The sequence below is a fragment of the Natrix helvetica genome (genome assembly GCF_964273705.1).
Source record: "Natrix helvetica genome assembly, chromosome: 5".
NCBI classification, from domain to species: domain Eukaryota; kingdom Metazoa; phylum Chordata; class Lepidosauria; order Squamata; family Natricidae; genus Natrix; species Natrix helvetica.
In genome coordinates, this window is record NC_138551.1 from 49,941,395 (window position 1) to 49,959,043 (window position 17,649).

At 36.9% G+C, this 17,649-nt stretch overlaps 1 protein-coding gene across 3 annotated transcripts in view; it reads left to right on the top strand.

The window, feature by feature from the left end:
• The window catches only part of ARMH3 (armadillo like helical domain containing 3), a 148,955-nt gene that overhangs the window by 36,216 nt on the left and 95,090 nt on the right, over window positions 1-17,649 (top strand). For all 3 annotated transcript variants that reach the window (XM_081956431.1, XM_081956429.1, XM_081956430.1), the window contains 4 exons: window positions 209-278; window positions 1,988-2,048; window positions 3,746-3,834; window positions 17,063-17,145. In XM_081956431.1, coding sequence (XP_081812557.1) covers window positions 209-278; window positions 1,988-2,048; window positions 3,746-3,834; window positions 17,063-17,145 — 303 coding nt within the window. The remainder of the gene's footprint in view (window positions 1-208; window positions 279-1,987; window positions 2,049-3,745; window positions 3,835-17,062; window positions 17,146-17,649) is intronic.

Below are 17,649 nucleotides of genomic sequence, written 5' to 3' on the forward strand. Positions count from 1 at the left end.
AGGATGCTAGCTGATAAAAACTGGACTTGCATGATGATGTCATCATGTGAACATTATGATTTTTTCCTTGTTGTGACCAGCTGTGGATTCCTATATGAGAGGATGAAACTGTCTTTTTCTGAGCAGTTTGATTTATATGGAAAATACTAGTAGTTTTGGTAATCACTGCTTTATACCTTCCGACTAATTCATTTTCATGTGTTTGAAGCCTATGAGACACAGGAAGAAAGCCGCTGATAAGAATCTTCCCTGTCGACCTCTAGTTTGTGCTGTGTTGGGTAAGTCTATATGCCAGATTTTGTCAACAGTTTCTTCATAGATTGAGGGGGGGGGGGGAGATAAAGGGCTGGTGCAGGAGGAAAATATTTATAAGCCAATTCTGAAATGCATTTCATTTACCAATATAATGCAGTTCTGTGTTTCCCACCTACTGCTTCCTTCTTTTAGCAAGAAGTAAAAGCTTTTCTAGACAAATCCATTCCAAACTAATTGAAGGGTGAGGGAATATATTTATTTTAAAAAACTGTTAGATCGCAATGGAATAACTGGTTAATTTTTTAAATATGGGACGAGTGCTGTATATAAATACAATAAAGTATAGAAGGTTTTATGGAGGACTGAATGCAAGGATCCTTAGGACCTCCCCTATTTTACAGTTGTTTTTAATACCGATAAGATGAAAACTAGCAAAGCTGTTTGGGTTATTTTGTCAACTTAGAATAAATATATTGTGTTTGTATATTGACGTAAAATGTTTCTGAGTGTAGGTGATGTAGTAAGAATTCCTCGCTTCCAAATTACAGTTATATTTCCTGTCCTTTAGTTCCTTAATGCACAAACTGTAGGATTTATCTCTCCCCAACAAGTATAACTTGGAATCATTGTACATAATAAAGTTATGTCGAGGCCCATGATGGCGAACCTATGGCACTTGTGCCACAGCTGGCACGCGAAGCCATTTGTCAGGGCACGCGAGGCAATGCCCTGTCAGCTGGCCAGCTGACTTCGGCCTTCTTTTGAGGCCATTTTTTGCCCTCCAAAGGCTTCCCTGAAGCCTCCAAAGTGCGAAAAAACAGTCCTACGGGCAAACTGGAAGTTCGGGAACGGACTTCCTATTTCCTCAGAGGACCATTTTTTGCCCTCCAGAGCCTTCAGGGAAGCCTCCTGAAGGCCACTGAAGGCTCCGGAGGTCGAAAATCGCCCCTACGGGGAACCCGGAAGTAACTTCCGGTTTGCTCGTAGGACCAGATTTGGCCCTCTGGGGCCTTCAGAGAAGCCTCCTAAAGGCCCCTGAAGCCTTCGGAGGGCAAAAAACGGACCTACAGCGAACCCAGAGGTTTGGGAATGGTAACTTCCGCTTTGTCCGTAGGGTCGATTTTTGGCCTCTGGAGCCTTCAGGAGCTTTCAGGAGGCTTCCCTGAAGGCTTCGGAGGGCAAAAACCGGCCCTACAAGCAAACCGGAACTGACTTCCGATTTGTCCGTAGGTCCGTTTTTCGCCATCCGGAGCCTTCAGGGAAGCCTCCTGAAGGCTCCGGAAGTTGAAAATTGGTCCTACTAACAAACCAGAAGTCAACATTCCCGAACTTCTGGGTTCCTTGTAGGTCCATTTTTTGCCCTCCGGAGGCTTCAGGGAAGTTCCTTGGGCCTCCGGAGGGCGTCCATGGGGGGGGGCGGGGAGCTGTTTTCGCCCTCCCAGGCTCCTAGAAAGCCTCTGGAGCCTGGGGAAGGTGAAAAAACTGTGGCAAAAGCAGGGGGGTGTCGCTGATTGCGCGCATGTGTGCATGCTGGGGGGGGTGGGCGCATAGCATTATGGGTTGGCACACCGGCGCTTTTGGCACAGCAGCCAAAATATGTTTGCCATCACTGGTGTAGGCCGTTGTTAACAGTGGATAACACTAGCCAAGAATGATATCTTAGAATTTTTAGTTAGAATGGCAACTAATTATAAATCCTGTATCTTTAAATATTTATATCACATTTTTGCAGATCTTGTGGTGGAATTTATAATAACGCACATGATGAAAGAATTTCCCATGGATCTCTATGTGTAAGTAACAACTACATGAAATTCTAGTTAATTTTAAGAGCGCTTCAAAATTCCAAACGATGATGTTTCTTTTCAATCCCTCAAATAAGTTAAGAAAAAATGATTTGAATCCCCATTTTTCTTTCCTAAGTTATTTAACACAGTATGGTAGTTGTTATCTCCAAAGGGAATGTCGTGGCGGGTTAGATACACTTGCATGTAACAAGTTAGGGCCCTCTGGTCAAATTGTATGTTTCAATGCATCCCTAAGTGAACAGAAGCTGATATATCCTCTCCATGGTACAAAATTAAACATGACACCTTTCTGGAAAATGGAATGCACACTTACTATTTATGTGTAGATCATTCAAAATAAGGAAAAGTGAATGTAGCAGGTGCAGAAGTTTTGACAGCCTTTCATTCAGTATTTTTTAATACCACCCTTGGCAGAAATAATAGCTTCCAAGCGTTTCATGTACTGCAGCTAGCTAAAAGTCTTTTTATTTTTGCTTTTGGAACTTTTTTCACTCTATCCTTCAAAAACCTCTACTTCAAAAATATTCTTAGAATCTCTGCATGTATTGCATCTTTGAGATTCCCTACAGATATTCAATCATTTTCATATAACATAATTTTAAGCCATAATGAGGGTATCCTATATCACATTAAGCTTAAATAAACAAGCAATGCTATAATTTAGAATTACGTGTGAACCAGGGTGAGTTTCTCGTAACTCTGAGTATATGATATTGTGATGTGTGTAGAGTGCTGTACCTTTTAAACTTCTATAAGTGGCCATAGATTTTGTTAAATCTAAATGACCTGGTTAGTATAATGTACTAAGCCTCAGTTTGTTAATTATGATGTATTGAACAAGCAATTTTTGATTAAGTTCAGGGAACACATTAAGCCATAAATCATGATTTGCAAATATTTATGGTTGGCTTCATGCAATATATGCAGCCAAAATAATAAAAATCATATTTTGCATTTGATGTGAACCCAATTAATATTATATTCAGTCTGGTTGGAAGCACTATTCTTGATTTGATTGATTTGAATTCCAAATTTCAAAAAAAGCTGTTAAACATGTTTCATTTTCCTTTTTCTTGGAAGCTAGATTATTTGTGTGGAATATTAATCAAGTACACATTTCAACCACCTTCGGATTTCAGATTTCCAACTAAATACTAACTAAATTTAATAACTCCAAATATATCAGTGGTGTTCTGCAGGGGTGAAATTCAGCAGATTCTGACAGGTTCTGGAGAACCGGTAGCAGAAATTTTGTGTAGTTCTTAGAACTGGCAAATGCCACTTCTGGCTGGCCCCAGAGTGGGGTGGGAATGGAGATTTTACAATATCCTTCTCCCCAGGAGAGAGAAAGGAATGGGGATTTTTGCAGTATCTTTCCCCTGGAGTGATTTTGCAGTATCCTTCCCCTGCCACCCCCACCAAGCCATGCCCATAGAACCAATAGTAAACAAATTTGAATTTCACCACTGGTGTATTGATATCCTGAATATTCCATACTGATAATTTGAGGTACTGTTTTACAAGTAGTTGGGATATTATTGTGTTTCAACATTTCCAGCCTTGATCTCAGTAGCCGCAGTTCTATATGATAGCTCTCTTTTTAGAGCTACTTATTGAAAGTATACATCACTCCCAATTTTTTGCTGCTAATTATGTTGTGGGCTCCTTTATTTTTCCCCCAGGTGCTGTATTCAAATAGTGCACAAACTGCTTTGCTACCAGAAAAAGTGCAGAGTGAGACTTCATTATACTTGGAGGGAACTCTGGTCAGGTACGTTTTTAATCTTATCGTCATAAGGGCTGATGTATGCCTTCACAGAGTCAGTGCTCATAGTTTTAATATAAGTGTTAAATGCAATGCAAATGTATACCGTACTACGTTCCAGTGCTTGACTGTAGGTGATTTCACCTGAAAACACAATTTGGAGAGTCAAGGAAAATAGGTTAATATTTTTAAATTCTAGCTTTGTTTTTTGTTGGGTGCTGAGACTGTTTTTCATGTAGAGGAACCTTTTATGGGATCTACTGTCACAAGTTTCATATTTTAAAATCGAGATGCTGTAGTTGTTTCACCTCAACACAGAACTCCCATTTTGATAGCAGTTTTGTTAGGCTCTTTTTCTGTGTGTGTTTTCAGCATACTGAATTCTGTGTTCTAACATTGCAGGAGGAGAGCCGTGTTAACGTATGGTGGCAAAAAAATAATAAGGAGCTTGGTAGCACATTTTCTAACTCATCCATTCTTTGAAAAAACATAAGATTTTATGAGCTGCAGTGAGTTGTAGTTCATGAAAGTTTATGCTGTTTCTTTAAATTGAAGAGTTGGAAAAGGTGCGATCAGCTTTTTTCTGATTTTGTATTCTGACGTTTTAAGATGACATATTTCCTTTTTTCTTATGGTTGGCAGTATATTCAAAGAGATGGAAAATGACAAAGGGATGCAAGCAGACTTTTGCGTAGCAATTCTGTCAAACATGATGCTCTGAATGGATGCTTTGCAAGTGAGATGGGGGATATTAAAACTTAATTCTCAGAGATTAGCATGTATGTTGGAAATGAATTAGATTGTAGCAGTACATTTATCTAGTCTCTTATTTTGTGTCATTGTTCCTTGCTATGAGTACAACTAACCGTTCTGTCTTTATAAAAGTTTTTGATGACTTCATTAAGCTTTGCTCAAAAAGCCCAGACATTCTGCCCATTTAAGGAAATGTGTACATTGTACTTGTAATTTACGTTTTCAGTGAATTTCTTCCTGATAGTGCTTTTGGAAAGCTTTGTTCTTAAAAATACCATGGAAAGCTGGCTAGAAATTTCCCTTATGGGAACTCTGTACAAATAGATGAAACTGCTTCTATTTTCTGATCCTACATAAGTTAATTAATATTTCCTTTTGTGAATATTTCCTTTAGCAGGTTTTTAAATGTATTCTGTGTATATTATTGGCAAGCTGGTTGATAGCTGATGTTTGAACTGGATTTTCTGGGAATTCTATAATTGTTGCCTCTTACTCCCTGTTGCCCTCTGTTAGTTGTCTTAGGATAATAATATAACTGATAAGATAATGTTGCATCAGAGTTCACATCTCTAAATATTAGAGATAAAAAGTATAAGATGTATCAGATAAATATAAGATGTGGAGCTGCTATATTTAATGCTACCTAAAGTAGTTTTTGCAGAATCTAATTCTGCAAAAGTTAAGTTAAAGCTAAGTGAATGTTTACTTTACTTAACAAATATGTAGGCGGTATAAAATAATGAAATAATAGGATTTAATAGCCATAGGACAAATAAATCTGTATCTAGACAACTGGATGTGGTTTCCTTTTGTGTCTCATTGTTGAAATTCATAGTAGTTTTGGTAAAATACTGGATTTATATATTGATTATTCCATTTCTCTCTAAAAAGCTGATACCATGTCATAACATTGATCAGAAAGAACTGTGCTGGCTTTCTTCATAATTACTTAATTTCCAAAGTTCAAAACATTTCATAGCATTTGTACTGGAGTAATGAATGGATAAAATTCTGATATCTTCGTTACTTATTAAACGCTTATTAAACAGTGGCCTAACATTGAATCATTGAGTTTAGTTTGGCCAAGAAGAATCTAGATCAGAGATGATTAAAGGTTTATGTAGTGTTTTTTTATTTTGTATTTTATTGTATATACTTTTATTCAAAGTGTGTGTGTGAATAAAGAATTTAGAAAATAACTAAGATTGAAAACAGTTCCATTAATTAACCTGCTTAATTTCTCAGATCTGCTTCAAAGTTTTTTTTAATATTACCTCGTGCTGAGACATAAGTAAGTTAGTTATTGAGAAGAGGGACTTTTTGGAATCTCATTTATTTTTTGATCATTAGGGCATGTTTGTTAATGTATGTAGATCGTTTGTATTTATGCAGACTTTTAAAAATTATATTTCTGGTGATATACCAGATTTATTTCTATTTATAGTATGTAAATATCAACTATTTTAATTTAATATGATACATTTTAGTAAATTATGTTGAATAACTATTGGTAATACATTCAACATTCTTTGCCAGGATAGCCATAACTTTTTGGATTAATATACGGTATGAATAATAATAAATGCACTTACCAAGGCATTGAAGAAAACAAAAATGCAATAATTACAAATCAATGCAATACAGTGAAATTAGCTCAGACTCCTTTTAATAAGACTAAAACAACTAACAAACATTATATTTAAAATAATACCTCAGAACAGGATTGAGCACCCATAATTTAAAGCTAACCTTAAACTGCAATCCACAGCAACCAGAACTCATCCTAAAACACTAATCTAATAAAGAAAGATTTTTAAATGCCTCTTACAGGCTTGTTCAGGAACAATGGGGCTATATCCATAAAGAACTGGAACCTGGAGACCCTAGAGGAAGGAACAGGAAGAAGGCTGTGTTTAAACCAACTTAAAGAGAAAATTGTAGGGAGAAATAAAGACAGATATTTGTAAGAGATTGTGACTGGTAGAGGCCTTGAAACACAAGGACCTGTAATTTGGAATGGTTAAAATGGGGCTCGGTATTTGCTTTGTACCAAGATATGAGAATAGAATTCTGGACTAAGATCAGGAGACAAGAGGAATCGGGAATATCTGCCAGGAAACTGACACTTAGATATAAAACAATCAAAGTGTTTTACAATCTCCTCCATTAGAAAAACCACAGATCCTTGAAATGTTTATCAGGTAGAGGTTTATTCACATAATTGGGGGACTAGTCCATTGTTTTATTGTGAATTGCTTCAGATATTTTATTCTAATCGGAAAGCAAATTGGAATAAATAAGCAATGTGTCATCATAGGAACTGTTTTGGCTAGCCTGACTATTGACTCTGATATTTTGTGCTGGCTTCTGTATCAGCAGAATTTCCAATCTGTTCTAATATTTCTCTGTCAGAAACACATATTTCTGTGATTTTATGATGGGTGCTTTGCGAGACTGAGATTTATAGAAACAAGAAAAAGCAAAAAAGGGTGTAGACAGCATGCAGCTACTATAATGCTCAACTTATGACCACGATGGAGTTCTGAATTCTGGGTGTAAGTTGTTGCATTCATAAATCAAGGTACAACGTGCCTGGATTCAATTTTATGACCATTTTTATGACAGCCATAAAGTGAGTCACTGTAGTCATTAAGCAAATCCAGTATACCAGTAGCTAGTTTTTGGCATTTTTTTAGCAAAACGGTTTTAAAAATGTTGTCATCGCAGTCACATGACTGCAGCATGCTGCAGCTGGTCTTGTGAGTCAGTTGCCAGTCACCCAAATATGATGATATGACCTTGAGGATATAATGTTGTAGTTATAATTTCAAGGACAGGTTGTTCGTTATTTTTGAAGTCCATCATAATTTTGAGTGGTTGTTATGTAAGCAGTTGTAGGTTGTGGGCTATCTGTAGTTTGAAGCGTTCTGGAACGTGATATCTAATATGTTTCATGTAATAAAAGCTACCAGTATACCAGATTATTAGTGAAGTTACTGGTTCAGTTGCCTTTTACACGCAGCTGTCAAGTTTCACGTTCATGTACGGGTTGTTCGTTATTTTTGAAGTCCATCATAATTTTGAGTGGTTGTTATGTAAGCAGTTGTAGGTTGTGGGCTATCTGTAGTTTGAAGCGTTCTGGAACGTGATATCTAATATGTTTCATGTAATAAAAGCTACCAGTATACCAGATTATTAGTGAAGTTACTGGTTCAGTTGCCTTTTACACGCAGCTGTCAAGTTTCACGTTCATGTACGTCCTTTTCTTACACTTATCTGGTAATCTATAACAAGGGTACCTTTTTCCTGCCTCCAAAGCTATATGACCAAGTGTGTCTCAGCTGTAGTTTACAACATATATTTAGATGTGTTTTTTAAAAATCAGTTCTCAACTTACCTTTGGCAAAATGTCTTTGTTTTCTTGATCAATTGACAATCAGCCTGCCAGTGTAAACTATATCCTGTCCTAAATCTATGGTAAATTGTTCCTTGGGAAGATTTGATGCCCTTATTCATAAGAAAGAAGCTGATAGTCTGATTTTCTCCCTGTAGGATGTGGCTGATGTTTGGCCCAATTTGTAAATGATCCCCTTTCAGCCAGTGTTTTTGAACACTTATATAGCAATTTGGAGTTCAGTGTAGCTAGTTCTTGTATCCCAAGAAATCCCTACTATTCCCTTAGGAACTACCTTTTAGTAGTAGTTGTCTTAACAAATGTAAATGGAAGCATTGAAATATTAACTTTGCAAAACATAGGGAAACTATGTCATTATTGGGGCTTTAAGGATGTTCACAATTCCCTTATTAGAAAAAAGTGAATATGTATGATTACTCTTACTTGTTTAGAACATTAAATTGATTTTATTTGTTCAATAGTTTTAGCATGAGAAACCTGCTTGTAGACGATGCAAAAAAATTGTTCATTATAATAAATTAATTTGATTTAATAATTAACCTTTTTTTAGTTTTCAGAACTATTAGCTTTGATTACTGCTTGTTAATTCAATGAACATTTCTAGGTGATATATGCCCTATGATCTGAGTCATCTACTTTAATGTGATTACCGCATTATCTGTGAGGTCTTGCTCTATTTAGACTGAAGTGGGCAAATTTTTAGAAGCATCATTTCATGTTTCGGCAAAGCTTAGGAATTGCAGGAATAGGTCTTAGATTTTTGCATTTCTTTCTTAGGATTTTGGGGAGTTCTATCTTTATTTTTGTTTTCCCCATTTCTCCACAGCTGTTTTAAACCTATATAAGGACTTTCAATTTTCATGTGTTTCTTGCCCTAGAGTTGCTAAAAACAATACCCTGGAATTTTTTTAAATAATTATTGTCATAAGAGAGAAAATGCAGTATTTAAACTTGATGCTTTCTGATTCTATGCATATCTCTTTAAATGCCTGAATGGTTAAAATGGTCTTTACTGGTGGCATAATCCAGTTGACATCCTTGTCGGCTTGCTTCTTATGCTTTAGCTTCCTTCTCTTGACTTGGTGAGAGCTTAAAACAAATGCTACCATTTCAAGCAATAAATCTTTATGACACATTTCAGGTCTAAAACCTTTCTCCCATTGTATTTTATGGGCCTTTCGCAGACTTCTACTATTTCATAGAATCATAGTGTTGCAACAGCCATTTAGATCTTCAAGTTCTTGTGTTCAGTGCAGGAATCTTCCATTGGGGATTTGTGATCTGCTCTTGCTGCTTTTCTTAATATTCAGCCAGAACCTGTCTTTTTTTTATAACTTCTTTATTAGTCAGTATCTTGTGCCTTTTTGAATAAGATGGCAAATAGCCTTATGCTTGGGTATTTTTTATGATTTTTTAAAAAACTGCACAGTCAGTTACTGTGGTGTTCCTTCCCTCAGCCTCTTCTCAGTTGAAGTGTTTATTAATAAATTATGGGCAGAATACATTTAAGAAGATTTCATTTTTTTCTCTAATAGGTGAGTGTGGCCTAAGGCAACAGCTGACATGATGTAAGTTTTGAGGCATAGATTAGGTAAAAACTTTCCAGAGTCTAGCTTCCTGCTTTTGCCACCTTGTATTTTCATACTTCAAGGTGTAGGGCATCTATATAAGTAAGAACTCTGGAGTGTGATTTTCAAGAAGCATGCAGAAAATCTTTCCACAGGATTTTATGAGGAAGTTGCATTAAGAGACACCGCATCCAATACCCTATTACTTAATGTTAGCTTCCTTTATCCCTGAGGTTCACTGCAGTTATATTTTGTTAGCATATTCCTACACAAAATCTTTTCAACAGAGCTTTCTATCTGATCTGCATTTGACTATACCAAAATTTTAATCTTTTTAAAAAGTTTCTTATATTTTTCATTTTCATAACAAATAACCACATGTATACTGTTACATAACCAACATTATTTTATATTATTAAATATTAACATCAATTCGTCTTACCATCAACCCCCAAAAACAATTATTGGCTCCTCTGCTTTCCAAACAACATATTTGTACCCTGTCCATCACTTTCCTCCCTCCCTCCTCCTCCTCCCTACCTCCTTTCTTCCCTCTGTCATCCTTCTCTTCTCTACTTTCCCTTCCTCTCTTCTTCTCCTCTCTCCCCCTTCCACTTCTTTCTCTCCTCCTCTTCCCCCTACCCTCTCTCCTTACCCTCTCTTCTTCCCTTACCTCTCTCCTCTCTTCCACACTCTTCATCTCATTTACTTGGTGTATTTCAGCCTCTGAGCAAGCTTCATTTTATGTTGATGGTATTTATAATTTCATATCAAGAAACCTCTTTAATTTTAACATCTTTTTTTTGAAGAAGTGAAGAAAAAAAGTATACATATATAGCAATTATATTTTTATCCCCCCCCCCCACTTATTTTTGGCCAAAATGTGGACCTGATTACAATTCCCAGATATTCTCATCATAATATTGTATACCCGCCCAAAAATTTTAGTTCTGTTTTTATAGTCTTATTATAAATATATTTCATGTTCCCCCTCCATTTTTCCATATCTTACCTTAGCTTACATTTCATTGTCTTTAAATAACAATCCTTCATTACAATTCTATTGGTCTGCTACGTAAAATAACAAGCAATACACACGTCACTTTGTTCATCATCTTAAGAATTCTATATGCATCCATATTTCATATAACCTATATTTAATTAGCTTTCCATTATCCTGTTCAATCAGTTAGCAACTCAATTTAATTATCATGTAAAGGAGTAAATCACATGCCTCAACTTTATATGCTCCATATAACAATTTCTAAATATCTGATTTTTCCCTAACAAGTCTTTTGTCCCAATTCTCTATCCCTTTTCTTTGTTGGGACATGTCCACCATTTTCAATTTTCCTCAAGCTACTGTCAAGCCCAGTGAAATCTTTTTTTTTCTTTTTATTTCCCTTTGTTAGGACATATCCCCCCTTTTCAATTTTCCCTATTCCACTGTCAAGCCCAGTGAAATCTTTTATTTGCTTATTATTTTCCACCATTTCTACCATTTCACCAAAATTTTAATCTGATGGTTAGAAGAAAGAAAGCAGGATATATCCTCTTCATTCTGCTGTATGAAACCTGTTTTCCATACAGCAGATGTATAACATTTATGTTTCTTTTGTGTTGGATAATTATCCGTGTAATGTAATAAAATAGTAATTTCATGCTACAAAGAAATGTGATGTTGATTTATTTCAGTTTAGGATAGTATTGCAAAATTAGAAAGAATAACAGTTGGAAAAATATTGTTTTCCTAGGTCATTTTATTGAAGGGGAAGTGCCCCTCTATAAATTAGTCTAAGGTTTGTAGCAATACATTTTTAAAAAAAAATAAAAACCTATGGATAACAATTGAAAAACTAGCTATTTTATATTTTATCCTCTGGTGTTATCACAGCAAAAGGAAATCAGATAAGAGATGTAATTGATTCAATTAAACTAAATGTCACTGCTTCCTATGTGGGCCCATTACCTTCTATAACTTTTTTCTTGCTTTACCATAAAATGTGGTACTGGCTCCTAGCTTAGCTGGCTTCAAAAAAGGTTGGGTGAATTCATGAAAATCATGAGAATTAATGATCATTAGCCTTGAGAGCAGTATGGTTACCTATGAAAGCCATTTGGGGAGATTAGGAGGAAAAGTACTAGAACAATTACCTTTCACATCCAGTCCCCTGAGCTGCCCCCAAAAGATGACATACTTGATGATAAATATTCTGAGAGATTACGGAGGCCCAGGGTGGATGTACCGCCTCATCTCAGAAGTTATTATCAAGGACCCCCAGTGCCTTCTCAGTATTACAAGCAAGTCTGAATTCTGACAGAAAGGAGTCCATATAATTTGTTTCTTCTGGGACCTTCTAAAATTGCAGCCAGCTTTTCAACAACTGTTCTTATAACTGTAAGATTGGAGGCTAGATGAAAAGTGTTCCATTGAGTATAGCAATTGCCTCAAGAGGGTGGATGATTGCCTCCTGTAGACATCACACCTCCCACAAGGAGGCATTAAATATTTCATGGCTCCAATTACATGTCACTCCTGGGAAGCCTTAACCAGGAGTGACGTGTATCTGTACCACAGGTAGTTGAACTCACAGCTTGAAGGACTCAGCCCATTTCATCGGAACTAATAGAGTCACAGATAACTGTGAAAACTGCACCACAGGTGCCTTCATATGACGTGAACAGCTAGATTACCACTCAGAATGAATCTGAGTCATTTTATCTGACAGGTGCCAGAATAGTCCACACAGCAGCCTGTAACTCTTTCCCTCATCCCTATCTACCTAGAGCACAGGTCTTCAAACCTGGCAACTTTAAGACAACTTGTGGACTTCAATTCCCAGAATTCTCCAGCCAGCTGGCTGGAGAATTCTGAGAGTTGAAGTCCACAAGTCTTAAAGTTGCCAAATTTGAAGACCTGTGACCTAGAATGACCAGATCACCTTAAACAACTTAAAAATACTTTTGACAGAAAAGTATTTTTGCTGCCCTTATTGTATAATCCTTATAATGAAAGAATATTGCATCAAAGGATCCAAGGTCCTTGCTTTCTTCTGCAACAAAAAATGCTTCTTCCTTTTGCAATTACACCTTTCAAAGGAGGGAGCATACAAAGAGTAGGTTTCTCATGCTCAAAGTCTCTTCCATGAATTCAATCTTGAAGCGAATAGGAGGTAGAGACACTGGGAACAAATAGAATAGAAGTGTACTTCCAAAGCCATCAGGAAACTTAGTTCGGATGACATTAAACTGTATCTGAAAGATATTTCCTAATTTCTAATGCCATCACGTTTTTTTCTCTCTTCTTCACTAAATCCACAAGAATGGTGTCTTCAGATCTTAATTATGTTGAGACTATTTTTTAATAGATCTTTGAAGATATATCCTTTTCCTTTGTATTCTTTGAATTGATCAGTTTAGCCTAGGTCAGTGATGGCTAACCTTTTTGTCCTTGTGCGCTGAAAGTGCGCATGTGGGTGCGACAGCATGCACGTGCCCACACCCATAATACAATGTGCGTGCGATCCCCCTTTGTGCCCTGCTCCCCTGCACATGCGTGTGCAACCCCCCCCCCACGTCCCCACGTGTGATCCCCCATTTTGGGCCTAGCAGGCCTCCCTCAAGCCTCCTGGGACCAAAAATAGGGCAGGGGGGAGCGGGGGGAAGTGCTCCCCATGCTTCCCCCCACCCCCATGGATGTGCGCACTGTTACAGGTGTTATGTCTGCCTTATATGCAGCTTTATTCCTCTCTAGCATTCATCTCCATTGTTCAGTGATTCATTTCCTTCCTCTCTAGGATTTACCTCTATCTGCTCCTTCCTGTTCCTGTTGGATGTATATAGTTATATTACTGATGTCTTGTATAGTGTTTTAGCTGCATTTTGATTAAACAGCATGCGCGCCAGAGACCTGAAAAACAGCAGTAGGCACGTGCACGTACGCATGCACGGTGGAGCTCAGCTGGGGTGACGGCTTGCACGCCGGCAGAGAGGCCTAGGTCCCTGATGGACCAAGTAGGATTTCAGGGAGAGCTTGGGATTTTCTCTGAGACTCTAATGCGTAGCTCAACTAAGGCCATAATCACTACTTGGAATGAAATGGCAACAGTGGCCTTGGATTGGATCATGCATGGATCCCCGGAGGATCCAATTGTTTATCAGATTTGCTTCAGGAGATGAAATGCCTAAAATGTTGCTGGAGGAAAATGAACCAAACTGAGCACAGATCAGAGTGTGTTCTCTAGATATTACTTTGCAATCCAGACGTTTCATGTGACAGAATTTCTCCAATTAGAAGAAATTGTTATCAACCTGTGATTTCTGACTATTGGATAATTGCTGGAAGCAAATTCTTAAAAATATGAATGGAAGGAAGAAAAGTTTCTATTGACTGTAGAATATGAAGCATTCCAATTCTTTGGCTGAATCATTTGACAATGATTTTTTGTTAAGCTGAACCATTGAATAAAACATACCTAATGCCTACTACTGGGAGAAGTTCCCAATAAGCTGCTATCACAGAGTCTCAGGGCAGCTGTCTTAGTCCCAAGTAGTGATTGCCTTGGATGGCAACGTTTGCTATGGAAGCTTAGTTACCTTGGAAACGTGTTTTAACTGCAACTTTGCTGTAGGGAGAGACTGGAATTGCTGTTTTGCTTTGAAGTCTGATGTCTTTAAGTACAATATGAGCAAAAGTCTATTTTGACCTGAATCAATATGGTATTAAGGTGTTATTCACAATCCTAAGCATTTAAATCAAACTGGATATATTGATGAGAAGAGCATAGTGCTCTGTGTGACACAGTATTATCCTGTATCCATTTGTTCAAATTAATGTTGCTATAACATGAGCACACTATGCTCTGTTCTGTACACGTGAGGATGAAATGTGGTGTTTGTTTGCTTGTGATTTTCTATTCACAATCTTGTCTGTTATTTGTGCCTCTCTCCTTGGTTATGTTTACTCAAATAATGTTTTGAATTAAGGTGATTTAGCTGTTTTTGGTTTTTTTTCTCTTGTTACTTATATGATTACTTAATTTATAGCAACATCTATATCTAGAATATGGGATCCTTCTTATCCTCCTTTTCACTGCCTTTTCAGATCTCTTTCGATTCCTCTTAGTATGTTAGATATTTTTAAAAGTTCAAAGAATACCAGTGACTGTCACTACTATGATTATGTTTCTTCTTCTTCTTGTCTTCTTTCACACTGCCAGTTATTAATGATCAGAGACCGAAACCATTCTGAATAGCTACTGTGATGATTCTGACCAACAACACAAAATAGGTCATGACATATTCAAATCTTCCAGAGAGAAAGCATTTATTCTTAAACAAAGAGTAAAAAAAGCTAAAAAACACCAGAACAAAAACAATGAGCCACAAATGAACTCCTTAACAGAAGTCAAAAATTAATTTATAGTCTCACGTTTAATTTCAAATCAAGATTATTTGAAATTCTTTCAAAGAAACGTATGGCAGCCATGCTGTTAAAGTAACCAATCCTCGGCCCATGGTTAAAATAATTAACAAGGTAATTATATGAGTTGAGCTGGCTAACTTCAGGACAATTTTGGCTTTCTGCTCCCCATGGGCACACCAGCCACAAAAGGGAATAGAATATGTTTTAAAACCAGTTGCATAAGCTTATTGATTCAAATTTCTCCTACAATTTTTCCTTTAATGTGCCTCTCAAGCCTGGTACAAACTGTCCAGAGATCATTATAGCTGATACATAACTCTCTCGGAGAAGCAAATGGGGAGATAACCATGTCCTAATTGGTTGAACTGGTAAAAATGTACTCTATTATATTTCTGTTATGTGAAGGGGTCATGCTTAGGTTAGTGTAAATTAATACAAGAAAATATAAGTGTCAACTCAGAAAGACAAATGGAATATTACAACTTATCACAATTTATCCATTCAGTCCCACCATCTACTAAGTATTTCTCCTCCCATAGTACTTGGGCAAATATCATTTGCCATTGGAAGAATGAGCCACAAGAGCACAATTTTAGGTGCAATTTTAAGAAGGGTTGATAGACAGTCAAACTCCCTCCCGTTGGAACATTGATGGAAGGATGTTAGTAGATAAAAAGAAAGTTGTTGGAGAGAAAGTCAAGTAAGGAGTTGAATTAATGAGACCTTATTCCTCCTTTCTTCTTAGCAGAACAGCAAGTTGGACTGCAATTGGCAATTACCAATTTAGCCAAATCCAATCATTATTACAATTTTAAATCCCTTCCTGATGTTCCAACTCCCCAGCCCCCCAGTCTCCAGAAAATTATGTCTGAAATGTGTTTTGGGTAGGTCCCATTTGTGCTTTCTGAGATTTGTTGTTTTCCTGCAGATGTTTCATTAACAAACTAGGTAATATCAGTGCTAGTAGGAAGTGGGGTTTGCTCTCATTTCATTTATTAGTCACTTGCCCTATTAGTGTTGGTGTGATTGGTGTTGGTGATTCCTTGATTGGACTGTTGTTTACTGTTAGTTTGTTTTGCAGTTCCTTGGTCTCATTTTTCATGTACTCCTAGCCAGTGTGTGCCTATCTTTGATACAGAAATGCTGATCTGAAATAGGATTCTTCCTGGTCAGCCTGGCATGACTCCTTTCATTAGTCACATCTTCATATAAATGATCATTCTAGCATGACTTTTTAATCAAGGTGATCAGTAGGTAGTCGACAATCATTGTTTCCTCCTATAGTTTATGATAATTTCAGGTACCCAGCAGTGTATCTCATGTGTTAATATTGTTCTATAACAACGGTGAACTCTGCTCTCAGGTTTCTAAATGGGCTTAAACTGAACAGTTTTAACTTTCTAGCTGTGAAATGTGTGCTTTGGACATCAATTTCCTTATTAAGAACGGAAAATGTTCAGTCTAAAGTTCACATATTCAGAAACTTTAAGTAAAATATGCCTTTGTTTGGGAATTATTTTCTACTGTCATTTTGCGTTTGTAATAGTGTTGTCAGATATACATTTTTGCCTCAAACTATTTGTGTTCCCAGCTTTTACTACCTTGGTTGCTCTGTTTAGCTGAAAAGAGATTTAAAAGAAGATACATAATCCAGGTTGTTACTATACTTTGGTCCGCAGGCAGTGAATCTAAAATGATCTGTCCTGTCCTAAGTAACTTGACTTAACATGTATTGTATCCAAATAAATATAATACACTAAGTTGAACCTAGTCAAGCTATTGCAAATTATACCATACATGGTTCTGTTTTGTGTACCATCAGCAAAAGTGACATCTAATATTGATTTATTGATTTTTGTGCTGAAAACAATTCATTTTTCATACTCTTGTTCCCACTTAGAGTGATCAGTAACAGGAAAAATCCCTCATGTTATTGCTGAACTAAAACAGAAGTTTTCTTCCCTGTGAAGTATAGGTTTTTAATTAATGAAGTTCAGTTTCTTATTTACATTGGTTATAAGTATTGGTTTATTAAAATAAAACTGTATTTCATTTTTTAAATTCTTCCCTTAGCTCTGATTAATCTGTTGAAGTTCCTCATGTCTAATGAAACAGTTTTGCTGGCAAAACATAACATCTTTACTTTGGCTCTGATGGTGAGTATCTATGGAAAGAAATGAACCCTACCAAGGACAGCAGCAGCAATAGCAATAGCACTTAGACTTATATACCACTTCACAGTGCTTTCCAGCTCTCTCTAAGCAGTTTACAGAGTCACCATGTTGCCCCCAACAATCTGGCTCCTCATTTTACCAATCTCGGAAGGATGGAAGGCTGAGTCAACCTTGAGCCGGTGCTCAAAGCAGCCAGTGATCAGCAGAAGTAGCCCCGCAGTACTGCATTCTAACCACTCTGCCACCGCAGCTCATAAACAACTCTTGATTTTTATTTTATTTTTAAAGGAACCTTTTAACATGTACATGAAACTGCTAGCATCGAATGAGTTATTATCAGTATGTTGATGATACCCTACTATCCTGCCACAGGCTAAATGGAAAATGGGGGGAAAGTATGGAGGCTTCCATAGCTTAGTTGGGGAGAAATGGGCTCAGACTCAAACCAGTGAATATAGAATGGTTGCTGGTTCAGTAGTCAACTGA